This window comes from Hylobates moloch, unplaced genomic scaffold (assembly GCF_009828535.3).
Source record: "Hylobates moloch isolate HMO894 unplaced genomic scaffold, HMol_V3 SCAFFOLD_19, whole genome shotgun sequence".
Lineage (NCBI taxonomy): Eukaryota > Metazoa > Chordata > Mammalia > Primates > Hylobatidae > Hylobates > Hylobates moloch.
In genome coordinates this window covers 34293459-34311420 of record NW_026652294.1, presented here as the reverse complement: position 1 = coordinate 34311420, position 17962 = coordinate 34293459, and the positions used below count along the sequence as shown (strand labels likewise).

The 17962-nt window shown below is 61.3% G+C and overlaps 2 protein-coding genes across 5 annotated transcripts in view; one reads left to right on the top strand and one right to left on the bottom strand.

Annotated features, from left to right (window-relative positions):
- The first annotated feature begins 9847 nt into the window (after positions 1–9847).
- On the top strand, positions 9848–14486 carry HIC1 (HIC ZBTB transcriptional repressor 1). The gene is made up of 2 exons (XM_032138124.2): positions 9848–10033; positions 11467–14486. Exon 2 carries the CDS (start codon positions 11487–11489, stop codon positions 13629–13631), a length of 2145 nt encoding a protein of 714 aa, XP_031994015.1. The 5' UTR covers positions 9848–10033; positions 11467–11486; the 3' UTR covers positions 13632–14486.
- Positions 14487–14641: 155 nt separating this feature from the next.
- The window catches only part of SMG6 (SMG6 nonsense mediated mRNA decay factor), a 243351-nt gene continuing 240030 nt past the window's right edge, over positions 14642–17962 (bottom strand). For all 4 annotated transcript variants that reach the window (XM_058430964.1, XM_032138116.2, XM_032138117.2 and 1 more), the window contains one exon: positions 14642–16410. In XM_058430964.1, coding sequence (XP_058286947.1) covers positions 16280–16410 — 131 coding nt within the window. In that variant the 3' untranslated portion in view covers positions 14642–16279. The remainder of the gene's footprint in view (positions 16411–17962) is intronic.

Sequence of the window (17962 nt, the reverse complement as noted above, 5' to 3'; positions counted from 1 at the left end):
GCTGTCCAAAATAAAAAAAAAAAACCAAAAACAGGAATTATCTGCCCAGAGACCTAGTTACTGGGTGTGGAAAGTGTGTGGGGAGGGGTGGGAGGTGGTTCTCCCTTGCTTCAGTTAGCTTCTGCCTTGTCGTTTTAAGGAATCTTCTCTTTTAGCAAAAGGAAGAGACTTTGGAATGGGTTGATTACACAGACTGGTATCTGACCCACTGAATTTTAGAAAAAATTCTGATTTAAAGTTTCAGAAATTACACAGAAAAATTCAGATTTCTGGCTTCTCTGGAAATGACAGATCTGCAGTTCAGGGCTCCCATACCCTCATGGCAATCATAGGCTGCCCCCTTTAGCACAGTCCCAAGAGGTGAAAATGACTTGTATACCCCAGCTGCTTGGGATTATTGATGAAAGTAGAGAGAGGGGGAGAAATATTGGGGAGTGAATTTTGAGCCAAGGCTTAAAATTAGAAGTGGGGTAGGTAGAGCCCAGCAGTAGCAGGTGGAGGAGAAGGGCTCCTGGTCGGCGTGAGGATTCCTTCTGAGAACCATAGTGTCCAAGCTAGAGGGAAACATGGGGTCCACTAGTTCTCAACAAGTGAACAGGTCACTTCCCATCATGCCGCCAGGAGCAAGAGAGACTTGGGGGATTGTGCCCTCTCCCCACCCCCAATACGCAGATTCTGTGTACCATTTACATCCAGAACATTTGTTAAAACCTGAATTCTGGCCCTGTGCGGTGGCTCATGCCTGTAATTCCAGCACTTTGGAAGGCCAAGGCGGGCAGATCACCTGAGGTCGGGAGTTTGAGGCCAGCCAGACCAACAGAGAGAAACTCCTTCTCTACTAAAAATACAAAATTAGCTGGGCATGGGTGGCACACGCCTGTAATCCCAGCTACTCTGGAGGCAGAGGCAGGAGAATTGCTTGAACCTGGGAGGCGAAGTTTGTGGTAAGCCGAGATCATGCTATTGCACTCCAATCTGGGCAACAAGAGCGAAACCCTGTCTCAAAAAAAAAAAAAAAAAAAAAAAAGTAGCTGGGTGTGGTGGCATGCACCTGTAATCCTAGCTACTTGGGAGGTTGAGGCAGGAGAATCGCTTGAACCCAGAAGGCAGAGGTTGCAGTGATGCAGTGAGCTGAAATTGCGCCACTGCACTCCAGCCTGGGTGACAGAGTGAGACTCCATTTCGAAAAAACCAACTTGAATTCTGGGGCCAACTCCAGATGTACTGAATCAGAATCACTGGGACCCAGGAATCTACATTTTGGCAAATTGCCCCCATCATTCCCAAGCAGGGTATTTAAAAACCACTGCCTTAGGAGTTGAATAAAAGTCTCTGGTGAGGGTGTGTTATTTGAAAAAACCCCTAGTGTGACTTTCATGCAACCCACCAGGGAGGGGAGCAAGCTCCCCAGAAGAATCACTGGTTAAACATTTTCAATTTATAGCAAAGGAAAATTAGGTCCAAAGGATAGAAACAGGAATAGCATTTATTTATTTATTTACTTACTTATTTATTTGAGACGGAGTCTTGCTCTGTCACCCAGGCTGGAGTGCAGTGGGGTACAGTCTCTGCTCTCTGTGACCTCCGCCTCCCGAGTTCGAGTGATCCTCCTGCCTCAGCCTCCAGAGTAGCTGGGATTACAGGTGTGCATCACCACTCCCAGCTAATTTTTGTATTTTTAGTAGAGACAGGGTTTCGCCATGTTGGCCAGGCTGGTCTCGAACTCCTGATCTCAAGTGATTCGCCCACCTCAGCCTCCCAAAGTGTTGGGATTACAGGTGTGAGCCACCGTGCCTGGCCAGAATAGCATTTATTGAGTACTAACTGTATACCAGACACTGTAATAAGCAAGAGCTTTAATATTGCCTAATTTAGGGCCGGGTGCAACTGCTCATGCCTATAATCCCAGCACTTTGGGAGGCTAAGGCATGAGGATCAATTGAGCCCAGGAGTTCAAGACCAGCCTGGGAAACACAGCAAGACCCGCGCTCTCTACAAATAATTGGAGAGTCAGCTGGGTGTGGTGGCATGCACCTATGGCCCCAGCTACTCAGGAGGCTCAGGTGGGAGGATCACTGGAGCCCAGGAGTCTGAGGCTGTATGTAGTCACCTGGAGACAGACTAGACCCTGTCTCCAAAAAAAAAAAAAAAAAAAAAAAAAAAACTACAAAAATTGGCTGGGGGTGGTGGCACATCCTGTATCCCTAACAGGAGGCTGAAAGAGAATTGTTTGAACTGGAGGTGAGGTGTAATGACCGGAATATCCACTGCACAACCGGCAAAGACAAACTCATCTCAGAAAAAAAAGAAAAAATTAATATATATATTACGCAATAAATATATATAGCTTAAACCTTACAGCTTCATGTTTAATCTCACAACTTCATGAGGTAGGTACCATTATTATCATTATTATTATTTGAGACGGAGTGTCACTCAGCCACCCGGGCTGGCATGATCACGGCTCACTGCACCTCTGTCTCCTGGGTTCAAGTGATTCTAGTGCCTCGGCCTCCCAAGTAGCTGAAATTACTGGCAAGCACCACCATGGCTGGCTAATTTTTTGTGTTTTTAGTAGAGACGGAGTTTGACCATGTTGGCCAGGCTGGATTATTATTATTTTAAGACAGGGTCTACCTCTGTCACCGGGTGCAGGATCATGGCTCACTGCAGCCTCGACCTCTTGGGCTCAAGTGACCCTCCTGCCTCAGCCTCCTGAGTAGCTTAGCTGAGACTACAGGTGCTACCTATCACACTGGCTTTTTTTTTTTTTAAGAGATGGGGTCTCACTATGTTGCCCAGGCTGGTCTCCAATTTCTGGGCTCAAGCAGTCCTCCAGCCTCGGCCCCCCCCCCCCCCCGCAAAATGGTGTGATTACAGGCATGAGCCATGTCTCCCAGCCCTAAATAATGATTTTTTTTTCAGACAGGGTCTCACTCTGTCATCCAGGCTGGAGTACAGTGGTGCAATCACAGCTCACTGCAGCCTCGACCTCCCAGCCTCAAGCAATCCTCCCACCTCAACTTCCCAAGTAGCTGGGACTACAGGGACTACAGGTGTGCACAACTAATTTTCTTTTTTTTATTTCCTTTCTTTTTTTTAGAGATGGGAGTTGCATTGTATTGCCAAGGCTGGTCTCGAACTCCTGGCCTCAAGAGATCCTCCCACCTCTGCCTCCCAAAGTGCTGGGATTATAGGCGTGAGCCACCGTGCCCGGCCCCTAAATGATTTCTAAGATGCTAAACAACCCTGACGTTGTACGGTCAATCCTCTGGTTCTTTCCCCTCTGACCACATTCTGACCTCTTCTCAGAATATCCCAACCATTTCTCTTTTCTACCTCTGATTCCACCTTGGATTCCTAAAGCTCTTAGGAGAGAGAGCCCCCTTAGCAAGGAACCCCTCAACAGCCCCAGGCCCAGAGTGAACCCGGGAGGCGGAGGTTGCAGTGAGCCAAGATAGTGCCACTGCACTCCAGCCTGGGCGACAGAGCGAGACTGTCTCAGAAGAAAAAAAATAAAAGTATATGTATGTATAACATATATATAATATAGATTATATATATATTAGGCAATAAATATATATAGCCTAAAGCTCAAGGTGTACCCCCCGCATCCCATTCATTCTGCCTAAGTGCACAGAGCTGGGGTCCCCTCCCAACACCATCTCTTCACAAACATGTAGTAGCCTAACAGAATACTTTAGATCAAAATAACATTCTGCTGTTTTCGGATTCTTACTTACATGATCCTATTTAATCCTCACAATGCACCTGCCGAGGAGAAGCGATTATTATCCCGTTTTACAGAAAGCTCAGAAACAGAATATGGCCCCTTAACCACCAGTTGCTGATGATGCCAGGTTGGACCTCTGGCTTCCCAGAGCACTACACCCAGCAGTACACTGCAGTCCACCCAGACATCCACTGGAACCCAGAAGCAAGTGCTTTTAATCTGCAAGACCTCGGGGCCCTGGGGAGGTGGGATGGCTAGCATGTGGGTGTTGATTAGCTGGGAAACCGGCACGAGTGTCTTAGAAGTACTTCACAAAGGAGCCGGGTGGGGAGTGAAGCGGGGGGTGGGGCGTGAGACGTTAAGAAAAATTGGATTAACAGGCCGGGCGCGGTGGCTCACGCTTGTAATCCCAGCACTTTGGGAGGCCGAGGCGGGCGGATCACGAGGTCAGGAGATCGAGACCACGGTGAGACCCTGTCTCTACTAAAAATACAAAAAATTAGCCGGGCGTGGTGGCGGGCGCCTGTAGTCCCAGCTACTCGGAGAGGCTGAGGCAGGAGAATGGCGTGAAACCGGGAGGCGGAGCTTGCAGTGAGCCGAGATCGCGCCACTGCACTCCTCTCACCTGATATTCAATAGACATCCCCTGCAGTGGGTGATGTTGGCAGAGGCAGGCGACATATACAATAATTTTTGACGTCCTCTCATGCGATCTCGGCTCACTGCAGGCTCCGCCCCCCGGGGTTCACGCCATTCTCCTGCCTCAGCCTCCCTTGTAGCTGGGACTACAGGCGCCTGCCACCTCGCCCGGCTAATTTTTTTGTATTTTTAGTAGAGACGGGGTTTCACTGTGTTAGCCAGGATGGTCTCGATCTCCTGACCTCGTGATCCGCCCGCCTCGGCCTCCCAAAGTGCTGGGATTACAGGCGTGAGCCACGGCGCCCGGCCTACAATAATATTTTTAAAGAGATCCTTGTTTACACTTCACCCGCACCGGAGGACTTCAGCCCCTGTGGTATTCACTCCTCTTTAGGGCTAATTTGAGAAACTCTCAAATTGGAATCCAGCACTTAGAGATAGGCTGAGGTGAGCATGTTGATCTGTTCACACGCTTCAGGGACCAGGTTAACTTTACAAGCTCACTGGCTTCCAGAGGGTTGGGGACCCTTCTTATCCTCCTAGCTCAGAGGGAAAGATTCAACAGTTTACTCTTCGCTCAATGCCCACTTCAGCTAGGGGTTCCTGGAAGAACGGGGCTGTGGAGTATCTCAGAAAACTTTCCTCCCTCTACTGTCTTCAGGCCCCAGGAGACAAACCTCCTTCCAAGCCTGCTGGTCCCAGTGGCTTCCCTCTCACCGAAATCGAAAGAACCCGAGTCCCAGCCCGACCCCTTCTCTCGCCGAGCCCTGGCTGGGATACCTTGGCCGGGAGGACAGGACGGCCTCAGGCTGGCCGCCAGACGCACTCCGCAGGCCGCGCGCGCTCCAGCCTCGGTGGACTCGGCCGCCAGCCCCGGGAGGCCGCCTCCCTGCGCAGCACCTCCTGCCACCCGCGCGGGCACGTGGGATCTTGACTCGCCGCCCCCGCCTCCTCCGTGTCCTCTGCCCGCGGCTTGGGGCGCGGCGTGGCGCGGCGCGTGGGCGTGCTGCGGGGCGACCATGGCTGTAGACTGTTACCTCCAGTTCCCACAGTAACAATCGAAAGCCACGGTTGCCCTGGAGACGCGGGGGCGGGGCGCGCGGACGGCGCCGGCGCGGGGCGGGCTGACGTCAGGGCCGCGGGGGGCCGGGCGGGGCGGCGGGGGCTGAGGAGCGCGCGTGGGTCACCGCCCCTCGCAGCCCCTAGGGACCCGGACGGGGCGGCCCGATGGCGGCGCCTGCGTTGATCAGCACCGCGGACAGCGGCGGCGCGGGCAGCGGGCCGGGGGCGGGGCCCTGAGGGACGGGGACTTGGGGTCCCCGGGCGCGGCGGTGGCGGCCGGGGCCGCGGTCCTGGGGCGGGGCCAGGCGTCGGTGGCCGTGACTGGAGACTGTTACTGAGGGCGGCCCGGGCAGTAAGCAGTCTAGAGCCAAGGTGCCGGCGCGCTGTCCGGGCGGGGTGCCCCGGTCGCCCCGGCTGGAGGCGCTGCTGCTCCGCCTCCCCCGCGTCTCCCGCCCTGCCCCGCCCGGCGCTCGCGACCAGGCACGCGGCCCCTGACGTCAGAGGTCCGTGACGTCAAAGATGTCCCAGAGGGGGCACTTCCGGCGGGGGGGCGGGGCGGGCCCTGGCGAGGCCCCGCCCCCCGGTCCTGAGAGGACAGCTCCGCTCGCAGAGGCGGGAAGCCGTGGGCGCCGCGGGACCCGCTGGACGGGACCTGCCGGGAAGGGGCGCCCGGCGCCATGCGGGGCGGGGGTCCCAGGAGGGCCGGGGAAGCGGGGGTGGGCGTCCGTCTCTCGCCTGCACCCCCGCTCAGCCGGTCCGGGCAGCGAGGCTGAGTCACCGCGCCTCAGGGAGGGAGAGGAGGGGGCGCGTCTCCTGGGGCGCCAGCACCTTCTCCTCACTTTCCTGGGAGGATGGCGCAGGAGCCCCAACAAAGCCGGGGGGGGGTCTCCGAGGTCGGTCCTCCATTCGATGCTCCTCCGAAGTAGCTGCGTCTCCATCGTGCGCCGGCAGGTGCTGCGCGGGCTCGTGTCGTCTCTGGCCCCGGCTCCACATCCGCGAGGGGACCCTGGTGCCCCCCGTCCGCCCCCATCCCCATCCCGGAGGGGCCGCCCCACCTGCCGCCTGCCCGTCCCTTCCTCGCCCTCCCGTCCGTGTCTGCACATCTGTCCCTCCGCTGCTGGTCCGTCCCGCTTACCTGGCGGGCCACGTCGCCACTGCCCGGTCGCCTCCCGCAGCCTGGCCGGCGCGGCGGCTTTTATAGGCGCGCGTAGTACTCGTGCGGCGGCTCATTCATGCGGCCGCGGCTCCTACACACTGACGCGCTGCCGACGTCAGCGGGGAATTTAGGAAATGGGAAAAGGGGCTATTTATAGTGGCGAGGCGGGGGGTGGGGACCGAGGCGACCGAGAGGGGAGGAGGGGGTGCGGAAGCAGCGGCGGGGTAGGGGGAGCCGCGCCCCTGCCCAGCCGACAAGGGGTTAACTTTCCGGAACCGCGGGCCGGGGGCCGGGGAGGCGGCGCGGAGGGGCGCGGCGGGCCCTTCGTGCTTATTCACGACCTCCTTCCGGATCCCCGCGGCTCCTGGGGGTCTTCACCTGGCAGCCCCTTCCCCTTCCTCAGTTCCTGGACCTGACGGCTCTACCGTCACACCCCGCAAGGCCACTGCGGTGTCGCCACCCTCTTTTCCTGCAGGGTGGGCAGGAGAGGAAGCTGGACTCCCGTGGGGGCCTGGGGCGCAGCTAGGGCTGTGGCGTCGGGGGCCGGGAGAAGAAGAGTAGGGGAGCCCAAGGTAGCCCAGGAGTCTTTAGCGGAGGAGCCTGGGCCTGGGAGGGAAGGCCCAGCGGGGATTCAGGTACCACCCAGGAGCTGGAGACCCGAGGGACGGCAGAGAAGTTGGGAAGGTGGGCCAACCTCCCCAGAAATGATGAGCAACGGGATCCTCTATGAGGGAGCTGGGGGAATGCGCCAGAGGTAGGGGTGAGAGGAATGGGCAGCCTCAGTAAGGGAGAGAGGAAAGGCTGTCAGTGCCACGCTCCAGAGCCTGGCAGCCAGGACCCACCTTCGGACCATTTGTGGCACGATGGACGCTCCCAGAGCTCATGTTAGGGTAATAGAGAGTGAAGGAGACCAGCAGCTTGGCCAAGAGGGGCCCCCAGGGGATGAGGAGGACCGTTTCCTGGAGAAGTTAATGTTCCTGGGGAATTGGCAGGGAGGGCCATGACTTGTGCGGCAGTTCCCCTGGTTGGGAGCGGGGAAATGCATGGTCCTGGCCCAGCCTGGCTCCATCGAGATGGAGGAAGGGTCTAAATGAGAGGAGTGTGTTCAGACGGGGAGCTGGACCAGGATGGGGAGGGCTGTGTAAGGCATGGCCGGAAAAGCGGGGCAGGGAGAGAAGGGTCGAAGAGTGAAGTGCACAGGAGGGCAAGGCGGTCCTCACACTGCCTGGGCTGGGGCAGGGCTGTGAGACCCTCCCTTACAGATGCAATGAGGGCTTGAGGATGGGGGTTAGGGGCAGTAAGTTAACTTGGGGAGCGGATGTGGGGAAACGCTGAAGAATAAAGACTGTGGGCACAGCAGATCCCTGGGGCAGGTTAGCAATGCACAGACTCCACTGCACAAGATACATGGGGCGGAGGGGCTCTTTGGAAGTGGGGGGGGGGGTCTGACTATCAAAAAGAGAAAAGATAAAAGAGATGGGGTCAGAGAGACCCTGCATAGTCTGGATTTGGCCTCCTAGAGCTCCATTTTCTTGCCGTTAGCCTTTGTCCCAGGAGTTCTATTATTCACAAATGCCTTCCTGCTTGGTGGAAGAACTCCTATTCATCCGTCAAAGCCCAGCTCTAGGAGCACTTATGAGGAGCCTCTCCACCTTCCCTCAACACTCGGTAACATCCACCTCAGGCCGCAGCACGGCCCTCGGGCGAGATGTCGGGGTCCGCCTTCCCTAGAGACCGGCAGCTCCGGAGGCCTCCGTTTTCCTCTTTGGGACCTCACTGCTTCTAAAGTGAGGATGCTATGGGGAGACATGGGAGAGGGAGTGGGTAAGATGGATCCAGAACATGGGGCGGACTCAGGCAGCGGCGGGAATCAGCCGGACTTGTTTGGACCGAAGCCTCCGCCAGGCACCGAAGCCGTGAAAACGCCTGAGCAGCAAAGGGAGCCTCCGGGGGGCGCCCGAGACCTTGGTGTCGCTCGGGGGCCGCTGGTAGCCGCGCCCGCTGCCCCTCGCCCGGTGACTCAGCCGGTACCTCTGGCTGGGCCATGGGGGCCAGAAGACAGCGCGGGGGGCGGCGAGCGCTGTTGCTAAGCTCTCCAAGGCCTCGGAGAGACGGGAACCGGGCGCACCTCATCGGTTGCCATGGTAACGCTGCGCCCCAGCCCCTCGCTCTCCGCGGCGGAGGGAGGCGCAGCCAATCGGAAGCGGCGGAGTTCTCGGGAACCCCCCCCCCACCCCTCCCGCTCCACGCCGCGTGTGGGCGGGGGTCAGGAGGTGCGGGGCGGAGGCGGAGCGTGGGCCGCGGAGATCCGGCGTTCGCAGGAGGCTCGGTGCGCGACGGGGCCACTTCCGGAGTAGTACTGCGGGCAGCGGCGCGACAGTGCGGGGTCCCCTTCCTCCCAGAAGAGACGTCACCCACACAAACCTGACCGTCACCTGGGGCACGGGACCTTGCGGGGTCCTAGCCGCAGGCGCCCCTGTTGTTTCCTTCGGGCGGGCGGGTTGGAGAAAAAGTCCACGCGGGATTCTTCAAAACGGCGTACAAGGGGATTCTAGGGCCCCATGGTTACTTCTGCGGACTCCCCCAGAGGCGCTGTCTAGCCACTTCCAGTCGCCCTGATGACTCGTTGGGGGTTCCTTTAGGAGACCCGAAAGTTCAGGGAGGGCTGTGTGGGTAACACCTCTGCCCAGGTTCCCGGAGGGCCCTACGTGGCTGCCCCTGGAGTATCCCAGAGCGCCAGGACTGCGGGAAGGGGCGGGTGTGCGTCTGGAAACAGCGCGCCTGCTAGTATCAGTGCCTGGAGAGGGCTGGGGACAAACTGGTTTATGCCGCGCACACCGAATCCATGAGCCTGAGTGAGGGTGGGTGTGTTGGGGAGTTCGTCCAAGTGGACAGTGCCGTACAGTAAAGTCTACGGAGAGTTCTAGGAGAGCTTGGCTACTCCTGCGCAGGATAACCTCTCCCTCACCACCCGAGTCCCGTGCTTGCCGGCAGGACTTTTCCGAATTGGGGCTGTGTGCCTAGAAATACGTACATGGGAGCGCTCAGCTCAAAGCCCCAGGGTTTCTGGGACTCGCGTGTCTGGTATCGGGGTCCCAGGTGGGTACAGGTGGGAGGGCGAACCTGCAGGTAGGGTGGGCCTCTCCCCCGGCTCAGCATCTGTGCGCCTCCAGCTCAGGTGCGCGAGAGGAAGGCAGCGGCCTGTCCCGCAGAGCCCTGCGCGCCCGCGAGGTGGCGCCATAGCCGCAGCAGCGCCCGCCGGCCCGGGCCGCTCCAGATAAGAGTGTGCGGAAAGCGCGGCGGGGCTGAGACGCGACCAGGACGCGGGGAGGACGGACCAGCAGGACAGACCGACCGGGGGCCCGGCGGGCGGAGGGCAGCGCAGCCACGTCCCCCCTGGATCCGCCGGCAGCCGGGCCCGGGGCTTTCGACATGCCCCCCAGGTGCGTTCTCGAGCCGGGGACCGGGAGGGACGGGGGGACCCGGGACAGCCCGGTCCTCGTGCGTCGGCCGCCTCGGGCGCATCTTCTGGCGCGGGTGCCCCATCGCGACTGGCGACTGGCGTTCAGGGCTCCGGGTGTCGTCCCTGTCGGACTCAGGACCGCCGGGCCGCGACTCCGCGCCGGGTTCACGGCGGGGTCAGCGGCCCGGGGCCGGCTCTGCCCGCACATGGGCTGGAGAGGCGAGGGGAAGGGAAGGGAAGGGGAGCTGGCGGGCGGGGCTGGCAGGGGCGCTGCCCTGGCACAGCTCGGGGCCTGGCAGCGGCGGGTGGGGCATCGGCTAAGAGCTGCCACCGCCGCGGGGAGGGGAGCCCGGCTCGCCGGGGCCGCAGGTAACGGGCCGCGGGGCCCCGCGGGCCAGGAGGGGAACGGGGTCGGGCGGGCGAGCAGCGGGCAGGGGAGCTCAGGGCTCGGCTCCGGGCTCTGCCGCCGGATTTGGGGGCCGCGAGGAAGAGCTGCGAGCCGAGGGCCTGGGGCCGGCGTACTCCTCCCGCCGTGTCTGCAGTTGGAAAACTTTTCCCCAAGTTTGGGGCGGCGGAGTTCCGGGGGAGAAGGGGCCGGGGGAGCCGCGGAGGGAGGCGCCGGGCCCGCGCGTGTAGGGCCCAGGCCGAGGCCGGGACGCGGGTGGGGCGCAGGCCCGGGTCAGGGCCGCAGCCGGCTGTGCGCCGTGCCCGCCCGGGGCGCTGCCCCCTCCCTCCCCTGGGAGCTGCGTGGCTCCCCCCTCCCCCCCACCTGCTTCCTGCCTCAGCCTCCTGCCCCGATATAACGCCCTCCCCGCGCCGAGCCCGGCCTTCGCGCTCTGCCCACCACGGCAGCCGCTGCCTCCGCTCCCCGCGCGGCCGCCGCCCGAGCCCCGACCGAGGGTTGACAGCCCCAGGCCAGGGCGGCACCAGGGCGGGCACCGCGCTCCCCTCCTCCGTATCACTTCCCCCAGCTGGGGCAACTTCTCCCGAGGCGGGAGGCGCTGGTTCCTCGGCTCCCTTTCTCCCTACTTGGGCAAACTTCTCCGCCCTGAATGACTTTTCCTGAAGCGGACATTTTACTTAAATCGGGTAACTGTCTCCAAAAGGGTCACTTCGCCTGAACAGTTTTCTTCTCGGAAGCCCCAGCACCCAGCCAGGTGCCCTGGGGCGTGCAGGCCGGCCTGGCCTCCCCTCCACCGGCGGCCGCTCACCTCCTGCTCCTTCTCCTGGTCCGGGCGGGCCGGCCTGGGCTCCCACTCCAGAGGGCAGCCGGTCCTTCGCCGGTGCCCAGGCCGCAGGGCTGATGCCCCCGCTCAGCTGAGGGAAGGGGAAGTGGAGGGGAGAAGTGCCGGGCTGGGGCCAGGCGGCCAGGGCGCCGCACGGCTCTCACCCGGCCGGTGTGTGTCCCCGCAGGAGAGTGTGCTGGGCAGACGATGCTGGACACGATGGAGGCGCCCGGCCACTCCAGGCAGCTGCTGCTGCAGCTCAACAACCAGCGCACCAAGGGCTTCTTGTGCGACGTGATCATCGTGGTGCAGAACGCCCTCTTCCGCGCGCACAAGAACGTGCTGGCGGCCAGCAGCGCCTACCTCAAGTCCCTGGTGGTGCATGACAACCTGCTCAACCTGGACCATGACATGGTGAGCCCGGCCGTATTCCGCCTGGTGCTGGACTTCATCTACACCGGCCGCCTGGCTGACGGCGCAGAGGCGGCTGCGGCCGCGGCCGTGGCCCCGGGAACTGAGCCGAGCCTGGGCGCCGTGCTGGCCGCCGCCAGCTACCTGCAGATCCCCGACCTCGTGGCGCTGTGCAAGAAGCGCCTTAAGCGCCACGGCAAGTACTGCCACCTGCGGGGCGGCGGCGGCGGCGGCGGCGGCTACGCGCCCTATGGTCGGCCGGGCCGGGGCCTGCGGGCCGCCACGCCGGTCATCCAGGCCTGCTACCCGTCCCCAGCCGGGCCTCCGCCGCCGCCTGCCGCGGAGCCGCCCTCGGGCCCAGAGGTCGCGGTCAACACGCACTGCGCCGAGCTGTACGCGTCGGGACCCGGCCCGGCCGCCGCACTCTGTGCCTCGGAGCGCCGCTGCTCCCCTCTTTGTGGCCTGGACCTGTCCAAGAAGAGCCCCCCGGGCTCCGCGGCGCCAGAGCGGCCGCTGGCTGAGCGCGAGCTGCCCCCGCGGCCGGACAGCCCTCCCAGCGCCGGCCCCGCCGCCTACAAGGAGCCGCCGCTCGCCCTGCCGTCGCTGCCGCCTCTGCCCTTCCAGAAGCTGGAGGAGGCCGCACCGCCTTCCGACCCGTTTCGCGGCGGCAGCGGCAGCCCGGGACCCGAGCCCCCCGGCCGCCCCGACGGGCCTAGTCTCCTCTATCGCTGGATGAAGCACGAGCCGGGCCTGGGTAGCTATGGCGACGAGCTGGGCCGGGAGCGCGGCTCCCCCAGCGAGCGCTGCGAAGAGCGTGGTGGGGACACGGCCGTCTCGCCCGGGGGGCCCCCGCTCGGCCTGGCGCCGCCGCCGCGCTACCCTGGCAGCCTGGACGGGCCCGGCGCAGGCGGCGACGGCGACGACTACAAGAGCAGCAGCGAGGAGACCGGCAGCAGTGAGGACCCCAGCCCGCCTGGCGGCCACCTCGAGGGCTACCCATGCCCGCACCTGGCCTATGGCGAGCCCGAGAGCTTCGGTGACAACCTGTACGTGTGCATTCCGTGCGGCAAGGGCTTCCCCAGCTCTGAGCAGCTGAACGCGCACGTGGAGGCTCACGTGGAGGAGGAGGAAGCGCTGTACGGCAGGGCCGAGGCGGCCGAAGTGGCCGCTGGGGCTGCCGGCCTAGGGCCCCCTTTTGGAGGCGGCGGGGACAAAGTCGCCGGGGCTCCGGGTGGCCTGGGAGAGCTGCTGCGGCCCTACCGCTGCGCGTCGTGCGACAAGAGCTACAAGGACCCAGCCACGCTGCGGCAGCACGAGAAGACGCACTGGCTGACCCGGCCCTACCCGTGCACCATCTGCGGGAAGAAGTTCACGCAGCGTGGGACCATGACGCGCCACATGCGCAGCCACCTGGGCCTCAAGCCCTTCGCGTGCGACGCGTGCGGCATGCGGTTCACACGCCAGTACCGCCTCACCGAGCACATGCGCATCCACTCGGGCGAGAAGCCCTACGAGTGCCAGGTGTGCGGGGGCAAGTTCGCACAGCAACGCAACCTCATCAGCCACATGAAGATGCACGCCGTGGGGGGCGCGGCCGGCGCGGCCGGGGCGCTGGCGGGCTTAGGGGGGCTCCCTGGCGTCCCCGGCCCCGACGGCAAGGGCAAGCTCGACTTCCCCGAGGGCGTCTTTGCTGTGGCTCGCCTCACGGCCGAGCAGCTGAGCCTGAAGCAGCAGGACAAGGCGGCCGCGGCCGAGCTGCTGGCGCAGACCACGCACTTCTTGCACGACCCCAAGGTGGCGCTGGAGAGCCTCTACCCGCTGGCCAAGTTCACGGCCGAGCTGGGCCTCAGCCCCGACAAGGCGGCCGAGGTGCTGAGCCAGGGCGCTCACCTGGCGGCCGGGCCCGACGGCCGGACCATCGACCGTTTCTCTCCCACCTAGAGCGCCCTTCGCCAGCCCGCTCTGTCGCTGCTGCGCGGCCCTGGCCCGCACCCCAGGGAGCGGCGGGGGCGGCGCGCAGGCCCACTGTGCCCGGGACAACCGCAGCGTCGCCGCAGTGGCGGCTCCACCTCTCGGCGGCCTCACCTGGCCTCACTGCTTCGTGCCTTAGCTCGAGGGTCGGGGGAAAACCCCGGGACGGGGGTGGGATGGGGTAAGGGAAATTTATATTTTTGATATCAGCTTTGACCAAAGGAGACCCCAGGCCCCTCCCGCCTCTTCCTGTGGTTCGTCGGCCCCCTCCCCCGGCTCAGCGCTGCTCTTAGAGGGGGAGGGGTGTCACTGTTGGGGCACTACTAGCCCTACCTCCGGCCCTTGCGACCACACCCATTCTCACTGTGAATCTCCCCGCTGGGGTCGGAGCGTCGGGCAGAGTTGGGGAGTGGGGAGGGGACTGAGCCGGCCGGAGGGCCCCCCGTACCCCCGCTCCCACCCACCCCGGGACTGATAATGTGAAGTTCCTCATTTTGCACAAGTGGCACTAGCCCCAGGGCCAACCCTTCCTTCCTCAACCACCAAGGGCGGGGAGTTCTGGAGTCAGAGGGCGAAGAGCCCTGGCCTACCGGGTCTCCCACACCCGCGGTGCCCTCCCATCCCTTCCCTGGGGCCCCGGACCATATTTATTGCATGCGCCCCGGCGGCCCCCCCATCCCGAGCCCAGGCTGGGCTGGGCTGGAACGCGGTCTCTTTAGCTCCCTCCTCTTCGTTTGTATATTTCCTACCTTGTACACAGGCTCTTCCAGAGCCGCTTCCATTTTCTATACTCGAACCAAACAGCAATAAAGCAGTAACCAAGGACCCCGACCCCGCTGCTCTCTTCTGCCCCTGCACAAGGACCTGGATGGGCTGCGCCTGCTGGGTGGAGGGGCCAGAAAGGGCCCCCCTCACACAGGTGCAGAGGCTTGGACCTGCCTCCCTCCCCAGTCCCAGAAACAGATCAGCAAGAGGTCAGGTATGTTTCATAACTAAAAATTTATTAAGGAAACAAAACCAGTGCTGCGAACGGGACAGAAAGGAGAGATGGGTCTCCCTCCCAACCACCCAGTCATCGGCCTTCCAGCTGGGGAGAGAATCTTAAAGGAGAGGCCGGGGACCCTGTACTCCAAAGAGCCCAGTCTTCTGAGACTCTAGGGGACTCTTACCCCCAAACTATTGGCCTTGGCTCCCCTGCACGGTACCCCATCTCTTCTGGCATAGTCCTGGGCCTCAGGGAGGGCAGAGCTGCGCACCCATCCTCCAGGCAGGCTGTGCAGTCAGGCCATGGGCTCTGGGGTGCCCTCCACTGGTCCCATTAAGATTTGCCCCTGGCTCCACCGAAAACCCTGTCTTCCCCTAAGTTGTCCTCATCTCTGGCCCTGGGTTTCAGGAACTCATTCTTGGTAAGGAAGCCTCCCCACTGAGGTACCAGCTAAAGGGGCAAGGAAAAGGCCCCTGTGTCAGTTCTTCCGGGAAGTGAGGGGAAAGCTAGAAACCAGGTTAGGCGATGTTGCCCCAGGCACTGGAATGCCTCAGGCTGGGCTGTCCACTCCTGGAAGTTTCTCCCAGCACAGGAGCCGAGGGTGGAAGGCCCTGGGTGGGAGAGCTGTACTAGGTTCCTGGCTTGGGTAGTAGAGAGGGAAGGTTCAGAGTGAGAACCCCTATGACGAGGAACCGCGGTGAAGAAATGAAGGGGATCAGGGAGGTGAAAAGGATCAACTAGAAGGGGAAAGAGGGTGAGGGGCTATTCTGACGGGAGGGTAGGTGGGCAAGGAGGGGTGAAGGGGGAGCTGAGGAGAGTCAGGACATTTCCTGAAGAGGAAGCTAGACTGAAAGAAAGGCCAGTGAGGAGAGAGGGAGCAGGTGGAGGCCATCGAGAGCACGGCCTGAGACCAGATGCCACTTTCCTCTAGACTCATGACTGTCCACGGGGAAGCAACTGGCAAAGTGTGAGGGACCCAGGTTGATAAGGGCAGGAAGAAGAGCAGCAGTAAGGGTGTGTGTTAAGTCTGGGGTGGATGGTAGAAGAGGTGGGGGCCCAGGGCTGCTGTAAGGAACATGGTGTCTAGAAGCCAACTTGGGTCCATAGGCGAGTCCAGACCTCAGGGAGATTGGGGACACACACCCTGGGCACTTCTTCCTGACATAAAGCCTCTTGAACACATTCAGGATAGAGGTTCTGAAGATGAAAGGGACCTGTGATTTCACTGCATCTGACGGAAACTCTGAACCCCTGCCCTGTCTCCACCGGAGAAAGTGGCTGCGTTCCCCAGGCGAGAAGGCCCTCCCCCAGCCTTGGAATGAGACGGGGGAGGGAGAAAGGCTGAGAGCATGGGCGGCCTATCTGGCTTGCCCAGCTGCTGTTGCTGTAGTCAGCCACCTCCCTGCTAAATCCTGGCAGCCCAGGAGGGTCCCAGCAGCTTCCGCCCGATCCTTGGGAGGGGCTCTGTGAGGGGCAGCTCCCCCACAGCATGGCCACGGAGTGGGTTGGAAGAGGATGGTTTATTGTCTGGGTGGATTAGTGGCTCAGGCACGTGGGCATCTTCCGTGCTACACTGGGCGCCTGGTGGCCCTTCAGGAATGGTTCCACAGGGGTGGGCCCCAGTGTGGCTCCCTCAGCCCACCTGGGCCCACGTGAGGAAGGCTGGGATGTCCCGTACAGGAACATTCCTTGTGAGCGCCTTCACACGCAGGTTCCGGTCATCTGTCAACAGCACCACCTCCCGCAGTAGCCGGATTGGCTCCTCTGTGGGCATGAGAGAGCAGAAGGCTGTCACTGAGGACAGGAGGCAGAGGGCTGGCTGCTCTTCTCACCCTGGAGAATGTGGTCCTGGGGAGGGGGTGCCACGCTAGCCATTTCTTGGCCCTTCTACAAGTCCTTTCCTCCATCCGGGCTCTCAACCCCGGGGCCCCTCCCCTGCTGGCTTAGAGAGGGCTGCACTGGGCTTCTGCCTTGACTCCCGCCTCCCATACAGGACTCTCTTCTGCCTAGTTCCCGAGAGCTGCCCAAACCCACCAGCCTCCAAAGACCTGTCTCCCAGGACCCTAAACTGAGGAAACAGAAGCAGCCCCTTGACCTCTACTCCTTTTTACCACATGGCTGGCCCCCAGATCACAACACCGCTCTCCCCAAACCCCACTTTTTTTTTTTTTTTTTTTAACAAGTCTTCTCCCTCTAAAAGTGAGCAGGTTGAAGCTTTAGCCATCCAGAGGCAGAAAACTAAAGATGGAACAGAAAATGTATCCAGGGTTTTCCAGATGTGGGGGGAGGGGTTAGCTTAAGGGAGCCCTGAGGAGAGAGGCGAGGGTAAGGGTCTTTGCAGAATTGTGCCAAGGGCACACCAAGGCTTTGGCCAACCGATCGCCCCTGCTAAATAACAGTAATCCATGTATACAGGCAAAAGTCTCTAAGAGAACAGAAGAGTAAAAAGGAAGAGTAGAGTTAAGACGATGATCCCAGTTCTCTGTCTTGTACCCCAGGGAAGATGTGTGTATCCTTCCAGGTTTCTTTAGGCACATTTACAAGTACATACACTTGGACGTATAACCTTTTTTTTCCTACATCATCATGATCATATTAGCCACACTTTCAGAGTATATACTTAAAAGATCTTTCTACAGTGGCACAGATACCTTTCATTCTTTCTAGGTGACTTTTTTTTTTTTAGTACAGTCTCTCCACTACCTCTCTTTCCTTAACTCCCTAATCGTTAACACGTTGGAGAGAATTTAAGCCAGGGACAAGCACTCACACAGGTGACATCCCTACCCTGACACGCCTGCTGGGGTGGCAGGTCACTCCTCAGTCCCAGGCTGGGCATCTCCTGACAGAGGTCCAGGTCCGGCAGACAGCAAGGCACAGGAAGTGTCCTGCCGTGCTCACTGACTGCATGGGCTGCCGGGGGTGGGGGGCTGCAAATATCCATGTCTGACCTGAGCAGTTTCAGGCTTGCCAGCTCCAGGCAAGGAGGCTGAGAACTGGCTTTCAGCCTGGGGAGGAGTTTGGAGGATTCGGGAGGGAGAGGTTTGTGGGGTTGGTGGTGGTGAGAGAAGAGGACAGGAGGAAGGAGAGTGTGAAGGCAGGCAAGGGGCTGTGGTGGGCAGAGGGGAAGGGAAGGTGGCCTTGGGTGAGGGGATACTCAGACTACTCAGCTGCCTGGGCCGGGCCCCTCTGCAGATAAGTGTGGCTGGGGTGGTGGTATGCAGGGCTGTGTGGGGCTCCCAGCTGGCTGGCTGCGTCTGTCGCGGCCCCACCATTCCTGCCCTGGGCCTCAAACCAGGAGCGTCCCAGGCCTTAG

What these genes read in the sequence shown, in the direction of transcription:
- HIC1 (XM_032138124.2), top strand. Translation starts at nt 11,487, where the DNA reads ATGCTGGACACGATGGAGGCGCCCGGCCACTCCAGGCAGCTGCTGCTG.